Source organism: Lotus japonicus, chromosome 3 (assembly GCF_012489685.1).
Source record: "Lotus japonicus ecotype B-129 chromosome 3, LjGifu_v1.2".
Classification (NCBI taxonomy): Eukaryota; Viridiplantae; Streptophyta; class Magnoliopsida; order Fabales; family Fabaceae; genus Lotus; species Lotus japonicus.
In genome coordinates this window covers 95,071,265-95,085,347 of record NC_080043.1, presented here as the reverse complement: position 1 = coordinate 95,085,347, position 14,083 = coordinate 95,071,265, and the positions used below count along the sequence as shown (strand labels likewise).

Sequence of the window (14,083 nt, the reverse complement as noted above, 5' to 3'; positions counted from 1 at the left end):
CAAGTTATTTTCAGGGAGGGACTAAAATCAAAAGTCACTACAAACACAGGGACCAATTTGACCATTAACCCCAACTAAAATTAAGAAATCATATGGGAGGGGTCTCATTGGATCCATTTATTTTCTAGTGGAGTTAGTTTTCACGGGCAAACTGTATCAAAACTTCAAAATGAGAAATAAAAAGAAAATTAGTTCTGAATATTATTTTGTTGAACGCATTTTGGAGCTCGATAGCAACCAATGGCATATTGCGGGCGGATTTGATTCGTTCAAAGAAGAAAACTAGAAAAGACAGTCGTCAATCGTCATCGAGTCAATAATGTTCGCACACAAAAGGGAGGGGGGCGGTGTGGTCGGTTGTCTGTGGCCGCCACTAATAGTATACAACCCCATTACTTTTTCCTCAGCCTACTTTTCAAATCACCACCAAATTTCATGTAATAGGAGTAGTATTTCTAGAAAACGAATTAAAATGGTGTGTGTTTTTTAAAATAGGCTCTCGTTTGTTTATTTCAACTTATTTTGGGTATAAACAGTTTTATAAATGTACATTTATAGCTCACTTTGTCTCCTATTATAAGTCACATTTTTTTAGTTTTTTTTTTGTTTCTCAATATATCTCCACCGCCGACAGCCATGAGACTAATCCTTCGATGCTCTAAGATCACGTTAAGTGGGTAGACCTCTCCCAACAAATGCTTCTCCATACGCACCGCACAGGAATCAAACCCTGGACTAGATGGTTAATGAGCATAACTATCTACCATTTGTGCTATACTTTGTTGGGTTTTTCTTGTCTCATAATATAAGTCGCTTTACATTATCTATGAAACATTAATTATATCTTTTCATGTTTACCCTCATATTCAATACACCATATTCAAAGAATTTTCATTTTTTCCAAAATTTTACTTGATTTTCAAGACCCTTATAGTCTAAAGGTAGTTGAATGTTATAATATGGAGAGATGATTTATTATGAGGGTGATTTTGGAAAGTTTTTTTAAAAACCTACACATTTATTACTCTCAACTAATTTTTTTAATCTTAGAGATTTGAGTAAAAGCAACTTATAAAAAGGGAAGGAGGAAATATAAATTTTTTTTGAGTTTATTTACATAATAAGTTGTTCAAATTATCTTATGAATATGAATTTGTGTTAATCCCTAACTTATTGCATAAATTAATGGTTGAATATCTATTTAATAAGTAATTAATTTTAGTAATATAAAATTTTATTTTCGTGAGAAAATAAATGATTAAGTAACTATTGTTGTTTAAGAAGAGGAATAATTAACTTGATTTATTGTTGTTTCAAACAAAAACTTGATTAATTATCTATTTGGTTGTTTCTTAATTGAAAGTAAATGAGAGAGATGCTATGTGTAATTTGCGTTTTTTTATCTTAATGTCAACGTAACTCAAAACACTATTTCACAATGATTGCATTGGAATGTGCAATCTCCCTTGCCAAAGACGATAATTGTCATTTCACGCAAACATCTAACCACATATAAATTTGTTCACCCAATAGGCCAATACAGTGCTCCAAACTTATATTTGGAGAAAAACATAGCAAAATTAAAATTAAAATTTTCATGTTCGACAAAACTAAATTATTGATCCTAACATTTTCGTGTGTGTATGTTAAAGTTAAAAGTAAATGATGAACATTTACATTTAGGGAACAAGTGAAGAAAAAAAAATGAATAATGCGAATTTTTTTTTTTACTAAAAAGGGGTAAAAAAAAATGGTATTTACAGGAATTGTGTTAAGTAGATAAATTCTTGTCAAGATGAATATTCCATTATTCAAACTTGTTGATTGATATTGAGTTGGTATTGCTTATACGTAGGCATCGCGATGCAATCATATCACATCTAAACTGGGTGTGTATATTTTTAGGCTTTCATAGTTTTGGTTTGTATATTCATAATGATACCATGAGTGCGTTAGGGCGTCCCCAAGATATGTTTTCAGATATAGCTATACAATTGCAACCCATTTTTGCTCCTGTTGTTGCACCAGGGGCCGTTATGCCCGGTGCTAAAGCGTGGGTATTTTGTATCCATTGAGCAGTCCTTTGTAACGATCAAGACTGGTAAGCCCATCGGTCCACACGGTTGTCCATGTACCAGTAGAAGATTCGGCAGCTACCGCAGCACCAGCTTCTTCAGGTGGAACTCCAGGTTGAGTCCCGTAGTTCTTCTGAATTTTGAATAGTTCTCAAGATTCTCTGTTTTCGATTATCGAAAACTAGCAGTTCGCCCCGTCAATCCTCCAGGACCCAAATAACTCAATTTTCTCCCATGAACTATTTGGGTCAATGGATTGGTTCGATCCAAAACTTGAGATAATGGATTTAAGCCGAAAAAAAGATTCATAAGTGGTTGTTAATGGCCAGAATAGGGTTATATACATTCTCATTATGAGAAGGAGTCATTCGTCGAGCATATCTAAATAGATACTATGTTTACATATAGATCCCTGCGTTGCCCAACCCTAGACACTCTAAGATCCTTTTAATTGCAATTTTCTCCAGACCCTCGAAGCATGAAAAAAAAAAGGCTCGAATGGTACGATCCCGCCGTCACCCCATAATGAAAGGGGTGATCGTTAGCTAGCGGGGGCGGGCTTTCCTATGATTGTATGTGTGATAGCATCTACTATATCAGGAATATCAATGAACCCGATTATTGAAATTGCTCAGGATACCCTTTTTTAGCTTTTAGAATCTATTTCTTAGTTCAACTCTTATCTTACTAACCGGAATCAAAGAATTATTAGATCTGTTCCGTCGGGCTTGTGTGGCAAGGGGGTGAGATTCGCTCCACCGAACGTGAATCCCAAGCACTGCATTCGCCCCACATAACACGAATGCACATTGATTCGCCCAAAATGAACCGAATTCTATGTGCCATATTCACAGAGATTCCTTCGTTTCCCAAGGCGGGAATCTGATATCCTGACTTTGCGAAGACTATCATCAACAAGACCATCCGCACCGACATAATTGTTTTTGTAAATGTAGTAGTAGGATCCTAAGAAAAATGAACTCATATAACCAAATCTCGATCAAACCGCATCCGTTGGTGAGGCGAGTAAGGTGGTGGCAGCAGTGACAACGACAGTGAATATGTTAGCGGCAAGAATAACAATAATGGAAAAAAAAACAAAAACTCAAAATAACACATATTTTCTAAATTTTGAAAATAAAAATTATTTTCAGAAAATGAAAACGGAAAATGTTTTTCCAAAGTGAACATGCCCTAATAGTTACAAAATGATGTAATGATTAGGCTGAGGTAAATAAATAGGAATAGAAATGGAAAAGCGGTGGCAGTGAGTATCCAAACCAGCGGCGTTACTCCCGACCCATTTACTACCGGATTGGCTGTTACTGGCCCCACCACCATCTTCCCCACTCCTCTCTCTCTCTCTAAACTTTCTTAACTTATATACTCTCTCTCTCTCTCTCTCATTCTTCACTCCTCTATTCCCCGATTTCTCAATTCCATTTTTCTCAAAATCTCAACAACACAACCAAACGTTTTCTGCAACTGCAAGCAAACCAAATCAAAGCAATTCAACTTTTTCTCAGGCAAGATTTCTCTCTCTCTCTCTTCCTTTCCCTTTTACACTTGCTTATGGCTATGTAGAAGCTTCGATCAGAGCTGAGCTTTCATTTTTACCTTTTTTTTTCAATACTTAATTAATTAACAGCTGGATATTCAATGTTGAAATCGCTCTGTGCGTTTTGATTCTCATGTCATGTTCAATTTGATCCTTGATTGTTGTTATTTGCTGGAATCAGAATCTGTTCTGCATGTATAAGATGCTCTGCTCTATCTATGATTCATGTTTATTGCTCTTTCTTCACTTTCTGCTGTGTACGTGCATGGTTCACGCTGATCAGAGATCATTTGTTTGTTTGCTTTTTCTTCTCTGATCATCGATCACTCTCTTATTGCTGTTGACCAGTAGTTATGGATTGAGATTTGTTTCATCTTGAACTTTCATTTCAATCTTCTAGTATTGATTTTCCTCTGCTAATTGATTTCTGATTATTTAGAATTGAATATCACAATCTTTGCCCTGATTTTGATCTAAATTAGATCCATCTTTATAAAAAGTATTAGCTGTTTCTGTTCTAATCTTTCTATAAAATTAGAAAGAAAGAATCAAACTAATTAGCTTTTCATTTAATTGATTCTTGTGTTTATGCTTTTGGCGTTAGGTGACTTTTTTTCAATATCCAACCGTTTAGATTTCATTTTTAATTTTTAATTGAATTAATGGGATACTGTATAATACTGTATGAAGACCTTTACATGTACTTCTAATACGGCTTAACAAAGTAAGAGGGTAGAGTAGTAAATTTCAATACAGTTTGTAGATAGCTGGGGAATTTAAACATATAGTTGAACTCTAAACGGTGTGTATGGATGAGAAATTGTTGAATATGTCTACTCACTTAATGTGATTTGCATCGATGAAATTAGTCTCATGGTTGTCGGCCGTGGGATACATTGGTGCAACCCAAAAACAAAAAAAAGAGGGTAGAGGGTAGAAAAGTAATTTCACTAATTTTAGGATGCTTTGAAAGGAATCTCCGCTCTCCTAGCTTCATGTTGTTTGGAATTTTTTACTCTCAAAAGTTCACAACTACCCTTACTTTTTTTGCTAAAACACCAAGATGTCCTTTACTTTTACTAGGTCTGACTTTTTGACTATTTTTTTATTACAAGAGGAAAATAGACATTTTGACTATTTGTAACAAAGGAATCTATTTTAAGAAATATTAAAATTTTATTATAAATAAAAAAGGATTTGATTTCTATGTCCAATCACAAAAATCTAATAAACATATCCTTAATAATTCATTACCAATGTAGTTTCAAAAAAAAAAAATAATAATTCATTACCAATGTAATTAAAAATAGAATAAAAAATACATTTTTTTTTTGTTCACTGGAAAGATAATAAAATATTCAATTTTTACTAATACATATTAATTTTTCTAAAAAAATATACAGACCAAAATTCCTAATTCAAAAGTAAAATATAAATCCAAATTAAATAGCAACAATTTAAAGACGGCAGATTATTTGCCATTAATGAAATGGGTTGGATTACACGCTTTACCTTTTCTGTATATTCATTAAATTTAGCTGTAGGAGAAAGAAAAGGTTTGGTGGAGCCTGGAGGTGTAGTGGCACTAAACATCAAAATTGGACCCACGCTGGCATAGGTCACCGATTATAATGTTCATTCTTTCAGATTCTAGGTTTATTCATTTTTATCTTTGAATGTAAGATCATTGGGTCCCATGATGACTAGGCTGCGTTTGTTTGTAAGTTTGATTCCACTCAACATAAACCGATGAAAAATGCTTTTTTCACGTTATGTGTAGAAAAGTGGGATTTTCCATCTGAATACATATAAATAGGACTTTATGCACTATCTAAACATACACTAATAACATGTTTGGATCCACTTATATATAGTAGGTTCTCTCCAAAATTGATTTTAAAATAATTTTCTAAAATTTGCAGCTAAGTGTAGGTAACCAACTTTTTAGATGCATGATGGAAAATTAGGTGGTAGAATTGATTTTAGGAGCCGAAAGGGAAAAAAGAAGAAGAAAAGTATTAGGGGAATAGGCCCAAAGCTAGGAAATGAAAAGAACAGGAAGCAAAGGCATCTTGGTGGTGGGCATGGAAATGTCTTATGTGAAGGATCAAGCTGTAACACAGAATAGAGGGACCCACATACTCGTGCTTCTTCCACGTGACACCTTCAAAATACCACCAAACCAGATCTAAGCAAATATACTAATTTTTTCAAACAACATGTTCAGGAGTCAGGACAGATTCTTAATGTATGTTCATGGTAATTACTAATTACGCATACTTGTTTTAAATATGTAGCTATTTAATATTAATTGCTTCCATGTATTACTTTTTACCTTTTTTAATTTATGGAATTTTTCGTCTATAGTATACTCTTCGTGATACATATATATGAAAACCATATGTTATTATTTCTACCTTCCCGTTTCCTTGAGGTGTCATTGTCAACCTTGTGCGCTGCACGTTTTTAAGGTAGTAGGTGAAACAAGACTTGGTAGCTATCAATAACTTTTTTGCTCAGATGAGATAGATGGGTGGCATGTAACTATTTTTTCTAGTACAAGATATTAATTTATTGATCTCGTCTGTTGGTGATGGTAGGGATAGAGAATACTATATACCTCTCTCCAAATGTTGTTATCCACCAGGGCTAAGTACAGTGTCCCATTTATTATCACATGATATACTGATATGATTTTGTGATAAATTAAAAACAAAGTTTGGTTTGATTTGCTTTGTCTCCTATGCCAGATACTCTTATGCCCTGAACCATTTTAATTAATGTTGATGATCCAAAATACCCTGAAGTTTTTATTATCTAATTTTAATCATATTCTTCCGTGTCACTCAAAGTCAGTCACTGGTTTGATTCTTGTTTCTGTTGCAAGTATATAGTGACCCTCAGCTTCTAGTTACATTGATTTTAAAATTAATTTCATGTTCATATTTTGGGGACTCTGATTTTAGGATTGTGATCTGTTCATACCAGTTGACTGAGCTAAATTGTCACCTTGATATTGGCCGACCATGGCCTAAGGTGCTGCGCAGTTTGAGGAAAGTCATTTTTGCTTATTAAATGCTGATGAGCTCAAATACGGCAATGGCAATTAAACATCCCATAAAATCATGGGATTGGAGTTGTAACGGAGACAAGAAATAGGGGAATGATTTAATACCTTCCTTGTAGAAGGGAGTGTGTTTCACTGTTTTGTAGAGCTAGGGAAATGTTGACCTAGCTTAGTCTCTAAGGCTTTCTGTGAACAAGATCATCTCATGTGACAGTGTTATGTGAAACTTTGTGTCCGTCTCTTTTCTAATAAATATTCATAGTCACACTTCTTTAATAGAGATGTGTCATGTTTAACATGAGTACGTCATGTTTAAGTTTTCACATTAGACGATCCTTATTCTCGATTTGGTAATGTTGTGATCACTCACACTTCTTAAACTCAAACCTGGCAATAACAATTTTAAGTACCCAATCTTCTAACTTTCCATGACAACAAACTTCACTTGTGTAAGTTTGAAGTGCAACCTTTCTTGGCGTGAAACATTTTATTTTTATTTGTATCTGATGCTACTGTGTTATATTAATAAGAATAATATTGATGATGATGATGATGATGATGATATTCTGGTTTAATCCAACCTTCCCTTCCCTCGCTCTTTTCTCTCAAATTTATATATGTTCTTGATTCTCCATTCATTTAATATATTATCTAAAGCGGTAGTAAATTAAGTACCTTCACATCAACAACCAATCTATCCTCACTAACTATACCTATATTACAATCCTCATATTTCTTTGTTTCTTCTAAAACAGTCAATTAGAGGAAGAGAACATGGAAGAAGAGACAAAAGTCATTTCTGAAGTTTCAGTGACAAAGGTTGCTGAGGATGAAGCAGCTCATAATGATGATAGCATTAAGGTATAATTGTCTTCTTGATTTCTTTATTTTGTAAGTTGCTTACTGTATAAACTACTTTGAGTAAAAGATTCTTCCAAAGTTTCTCAATGGTGTATCTTTCTGAGTTATTATCACATTGATATGTAGACTTTTTAATTGTAACTGGGCATTTTTATGCAATCCATGTGGATGGTATACACCTATTTCTTGTTATACTCAACTAATTGTGCATTTTTGGTAATGGGATTGAATTATGAATGGTTAATCTGTTAGACAATAGCTTAATATTTAAGCTTGCAAGTACTCTTTATAGATGATTCACAAAAAGTAATTGGCCAAAAGCCAAAATGCTTGAATATTTCATTGCTTACTCATTCTTCAGTTTTCAATAAATGTCTAGTCCTAACTATAATTTTCAGTGTACATTATATTTTCTGTTGTTTTGATGATATATAATATATTTCAGGAAATGAATGGAGACTCGCCGAAAGTAATAACTGAAGGAAAGAAAGAAGATGAAGAGAATGCCTTTGAAGGAGAATTCATTAAAGTTGAGAAGGAAGAGAATCCCTTGGATGACAAGTCCCACAAAACTGAGAGAAGCTCGGATCCTCCAGGCAGAGAATTTCTAGAAGCGCAAGAGAAGACACGAGAACTTGAGGTTGAACTAGAAAGACTAGCAGAATCTTTGAAGAGTTCTGAACATGAAAATGCTCAGCTGAAGGGAGAGATCTCAGTTACAAAAGACAAATTGGAGGAAAGTGGAAAAAAATTCGAAGAGCTCGAACTGAGTCACAAGAAATTGCAAGAGCAGATCATTGAAGCTGAGAGTAAATATAATTTGCAGCTCAGCACTCTTGAAGAGGCACTGCAGAGTCAAGAAGTGAAGCAGAAGGAACTTCTTCATGTGAAGGAAGAATCCGATAACTTAAACCTTGAGCTTGAAAGCACCAGGAAGAGGATCGAGGAGTTGCAGCATGAATTGCAACTTTCTGCAGATGAGGCACAGAAGTTTGAGGAGCTGCACAAGCAAAGTGGTTCACATGCTGAATCTGAGGGAAAGAAGGCCTTGGAACTTGAGAAGCTACTTGAAGAAGCAAAATTGAGTGCAAGTGGAGTGGAAGAGGAGATGGCTTCGTTGAAGGAAGAATTGAAGGGAGTTTATGATAAGATTGCGGAAAATCAAAAGGTTGAAGAAGCACTTAAAACTACTGAAGCAGAACTCTCTACCATCAAAGAGGAGTTGGAACTTTCAAAATCTCAGCTATTGGAAGTTGAGACAAGACTGTCTTCAAGGGACTCTTTAGTGGATGAGTTGACACAGGAATTGAACCTGATAAAGACTTCAGAAACACAGCTAAAGGAAGACATCTCAGCACTTCAAAATCTGTTTGCCTCTACAAAGGAAGAATTGCAGGAAAAAGATTCTGATTTGGAAACTTCAAGGCTCAAGTTGCAAGAGGAGGAAAAATCGAGGGAGTCCATTGAAGTTGCATTCAAGAGTCAGGAAGCACAGTTTCTCATCGTACAAGAGGAACTGACTAAAATTAAGGTGGAAAAAGAAAGTCTTGAAGCCACTGTGGAAGATCTAAACAGTAATGTGAAACAGTTTAAGGAGTTGTGCACAGATTTAGAGGAAAAGCTAAAGCTCTCTGATGAGAGTTTCCATAAAACAGATTCTCTTTTATCTGAGGCAATTTCAAACAATGCAGAGCTTGAGCAGAAGATTAAGTCTTTGGAAGATCTCCATAATGAATCTGGAACTGCTGCAGCTACCGCTAATCAAAGGAGTCTTGAGCTAGAGGAACATGTTCAGGCTTCAAATGCAGTTGCAGAAGAGGTAAAGTCTCAAATGAGGGAGCTGGAAACCCGCTCCATAGCAGCGGAGCAGAAGAATGTCGAGCTTGAGCAAGAACTGAAGTTAGTGCAATTGAAAATCAATGATGCTGAGAGAGAAGTGACTGAATTCTCTGATAAAATATCTCATCTCAATGCTAAATTGAAAGAGGCTGAGGAAGAGAAGAATCTTCTTAATCTACAACTTCAGGAGCACATGGAAAAGGTAATTCAACTTGAATCTGATGTGACTCAATCATCTACTCGCAGTTCACAATTGGAGCAGGAGCTGAAGATAGCCAATGAAAAATGTGCTGAGCATGAAGACCGATCGACTATGAACCATCAGCGTAGCTTAGAACTAGAAGATTTAGTCCAGAGCTCTCATTCCAAATGGGAAGATGCTGGAAAAAAAGTGAGTGAGTTGGAGTTGTTACTTAAAACTGAGCAATACAGAATTCAGGAGCTTGAACAACAAATAAGCACACTAGAGAAGAGATGCAGTGATTCAGAAGCAGATGCCAATAAAAGCCTTGACAATGTGTCTTATTTGACATCAGAACTTGAGGCGTCCCAAGCACGAGTCTCAAGCCTCGAAATCACATTGCAAGAAGCTAATGAGAGGGAAAGGAAGTTAGAAGATTCTTTTACTGCAGTGACAGATGAAAAGAAAATGTTCGAAGATGCTTCTAACAGTTTGAGTGAGAAGTTTGCTGAGGCAGAAAACCTGTTGGCGATAGTGAGGGATGATTTAAATCTTACACAAGTTAAGTCCACATCTTTGTTGAATGAACTTCAAGAGAGTTTGAGCAAAGTGGCTTCTTTGGAAAGTGAAAATGAAGATTTTAAGAGGCAAATTAGAGAAGCTGAGGAAAAGTGTTCTCAGTCTCTTGCTGAGAATGAGTTATTGGTTGAAACAAACAATCAACTGAAAACCAAGATTGATGAACTTCAGGAAGCATTGAACCTTGTTGTATCAGAGAAGGAAGCCACTGCTCAAGAACTGGTGTCTCACAAGAACACTATGGCTGAATTAAATGATCTACAATCGAGATCCTCTGAAACGCTAAGCGCGAATGAAGCTCGCATCCTAGAAGTAGAATCACAACTACAGGAGGCGTTGCAGAGGCATGCGGAGAAGGAAGCAGAAGCCAAAGACTTGAATGAGAAGTTGAATGCCCTTGAAGGCCAAATAAAGCTTCATGAAGAACAGGCACGTGAAGCAGTTGCAGTTTCTGAAACTCATAAATCTGGGCTGGAGGAGAGTCTCCTAAAGTTAAAGCATCTTGAAACGGTTGTTGATGAACTGCAAAACAAGTTACTACACCATGAAAAAGAAACTGCAGGACTAAATGAGGAAAATACAAAGCTTAATCAGGAAATAGCCATCTATGAATCCAAATTAAGCGATTTACAGTCGAAGCTCTCTGCAGCACTTGTCGAGAAGGATGAAACAGTTAAAGAAATACTCACCTCGAAGGATGCCATTGAAGAATTAGTGGCAAAGCATAGTGCAGAAGCAGAGACATTAAAGTCACAGGTACATGAGATACTAATTATACATACCGATTTCCCCTTATTTTTCCTTCTGTGTTCTATTGCTATTTAGGACAGTATAATTTTATGGAATAACCATCTTGTATAAACCATGGTAAATAGAGAATTGATATCTAAATGAAATGATATCAACTTGCAGATATCTTCAGCAACTGAAGAGAAGAACTTGCTCAATGAGACTAATCAGAATTTAAAGAAAGAACTTCAGTCTCTGATATTTGACCTTGAAGAGAAGTTGAAGGAACAGCAGAAAAATGAAGAGTCTCTTAGATCTGAGGTCGAAACCCTCAAAATTGAGATTTCTGAGAAATCTGTATTGCAGAGCCGGTTGAAGGAAATTGAAGAGCAACTGATAAAATCTGAATCTAGATTAAATGAAGAGGTGCATATAGCTGAAGTGCCTATTATTTGTAGATAACTGCAAAGTTCAGAAGCATAGTACTTTATAGGTCTGAATTGTACTGTTACATTGAAGAAGCTCTTTGCTAATTAATCTGATATTTTTCAGGTCGGAAATGTTAAAGTTGCTGCTTCTCAAAGAGAAATAGAATTAAGTTCAAAATTGGAAGACTATGCTCAAAAAATCAATGATAGAGATGTGCTGAATGGAAAGGTTGCAGAGCTTGAGAAAGAGTTACAACTTTCCCAGGCTACCATTGCTAACCAGGTCTGCCCATGTACTTCTTATTTAAGTTGTATATTTTTCCAAGGTTGCAAGACATGTTTGGATGCTTTTCCTTTATCATAGTGTTTTTTTGGATATCCAGCCCCAAATAAATTGATTTTCTCTTTCATAATTCTCACATGTAACTTATTTTTAAATAAAACAGATATTTGAACTTAATCCTCTAATCATGCACCTCTATGCTGAGATTGAGATAAATATTTAACTTATATAAGTGATTTGTCTGATAATGATTTTGTTTCTTTTTCTTTCAAAATAAACAGAAAGTAGCAGAATCTCAGAAGTTGGAACTAGAAGCATCCTTGAAGAATTCTCTTGAAGAACTTGAAATTAAGAAAAATGAAATCACTCTTTTGCAGAAACAAGTAACAGACTTAGAGCAGAAATTGCAACTGACTAGTGATAAATTGTCAGTTAAGGTAATGCTCCTCCCGAAAATTCCCAACCATGCATGTTTGTGTATAGAATATCGCAATCCTTTGCACATCGTGTTGAAGTTCCTCCTTGCCCTGAAATCACTTCCTTGCAATAATACCAAAAAATGCAAAGATTTTTATCCATTTCAATTTCCCAAGTAACATGTATGTTGACTTTTATGTATATGGTTCTTTTTTTATGGGAATTGGGGAGACTTTTGGGTGATGTTTGGAAAATATTGGTTACTTTTGTGCAGTATAAGTATGATCGGAGAATGTTAACATTTGAACTCTTCAAACTAGGTTTTTTACTTTGTCAAAGTATAATTTAAAAGGTGACAAGAGAAAAAAGTATCACTAATTGAAAAGTTCAGGACTATTCTAATCTGTTAGCAAATTGTCACGTTTCTTTCTATATTCTAATGGTGTTCCATCCAGGGTGAGGTGGGTGTTGACCAAAAAGATGGGTTGGAAGTCAAATCCAGGGACATTGGATCAAGCATCTCATCTCCATCAAAAAGGAAAAGCAAGAAAAAGTCAGAAGCAACAACTGCTCCAACACCATCATCATCATCAGAGACTCATGTTCAAACTAGCCAAGCTTCCCCTGTCATAAATTTCAAGTTCATATTGGGAGTAGCTCTTGTGTCCATTATCTTTGGCATCATTCTTGGGAAGCGTTACTAGTATCAGCAGCATGATTTTTTGGTTTTGTTATTCATCATGTTTGGTTTTTCTATTTTGTTTTTATACCCTTTCTTGTTCACTATATTGATATATATCAGATTTGAAAGCTTTCTTTTCCATGCTTTCAAGTTCCAGTCCTCAGGTTGGTCGGGGAACTTGTTTTCATTCCTTTCCCTTGCCTGTGTAAAGAAATGGGGGTTGATTAATGTTTAATTTGAGTTTGGGTTTTTGTTTGAGTGGGAATTATTTTTGCATTGGAGCAAATTTGTCTTCTCTATTGGTGTTTTGGTGTGGAGGACATGGGTTGCTTGAAAACTTGTACCTAAACAGCTGAACCATTGTCTAGAGTGTATATTCTGTGTCTCCTCCCTACTGTGTATAATATTTAAACAAGAGAATTATTTTGAACGTAAAAAAAAAAGAGGATTTTGCTTGCATAATACTCAATATTCAAAAAGTTACTATAGGTTTATATACTCAATCATTACCAAGAAGAAGCCCCAAACCACCCAATTGACTCTTAGCTTTTATATTTGTTGTCAACCGGTTTACCGGATAAAATCATCTTCCATTAGTTTATGCTAATCGATTGAGTAGTCATAGGAGTAGCATTTAAGCCCCTATGGATGGAGGCTTCTTGCTACTGCCTTACCATAAGAGCAAATAACCTCTTGAGTCTCTAACTTCCGAATCCGAATGCCCAAAAGAAAAGACCTAAGAGCAAATAACCTCTTGAGTCTCTAACTTCCGAATCCGAATGCCCAAAAGAAAAGACCTACTGGTCGGCTACTGCTGCCTACAATCCAGTGTGCAAGGTCCTCGCTGACGGGTATTGTGGACATCCGACTTTTCTCGATCAGCTAATTGAGAGCACATATCGTTAGCTCCCAGCTAGCTTTGGTTTCGAGTGGAACGACAAGAAATTAATGGCATTAAAGCCAATTATCTTCATTGGTAGGAATCCGAACCACCTGAATGTTTAGTTTATTTGGAAAATCTAGAAGAAATGGTATGTGACACCATTATGAGTATTTGTGAGTACTCTGGACAAGGATAAAAATTCTAGACTCTTGGATTTTTTAATTTTTTTTGCTTCATCGGAAAGGGTCGAAATATATTAATTCAAAAGAAGCCCCAAAAAACAGAGAAAATAAAATCACAAAGGAAAAATACGGCTCTCATTGAGGAAAATTAACGACATTTCCAGTTTTCCACTATAGCAAACAATCCTTTTATAGAGTAAAACTTGGCTAAAATAGAAGATTTATTTATAGGTCACACTAAAATAAAGGATTCTTGTGCTCTGGCCGCATGGAGCGGAAGGAGACCAGAGATTAAGCATATGCACCAAGTATTTTTCCT

The 14,083-nt window shown here is 35.5% G+C and overlaps 1 protein-coding gene across 3 annotated transcripts; it reads left to right on the top strand.

Moving 5' to 3' along the window:
• Positions 1 to 3,366: 3,366 nt before the first annotated feature.
• Positions 3,367 to 13,086, top strand: LOC130747734 (uncharacterized). Of its 3 annotated transcripts, none has more exons than XM_057600750.1 (7): positions 3,367 to 3,601; positions 7,456 to 7,561; positions 8,007 to 10,916; positions 11,073 to 11,315; positions 11,442 to 11,600; positions 11,882 to 12,037; positions 12,473 to 13,086. In XM_057600750.1, the coding sequence occupies exons 2-7, from the start codon at positions 7,475 to 7,477 to the stop codon at positions 12,719 to 12,721; spliced, it is 3,804 nt and encodes a 1,267-aa protein (XP_057456733.1). In that variant the 5' UTR covers positions 3,367 to 3,601; positions 7,456 to 7,474; the 3' UTR covers positions 12,722 to 13,086. The 3 variants fall into 3 exon arrangements, with proteins under 3 accessions (XP_057456733.1, XP_057456732.1, XP_057456734.1); XM_057600749.1 differs by lacking the exon at positions 3,367 to 3,601 and adding an exon at positions 5,594 to 5,881; XM_057600751.1 differs by lacking the exon at positions 3,367 to 3,601 and adding an exon at positions 5,595 to 5,892.
• Positions 13,087 to 14,083: the final 997 nt, after the last annotated feature.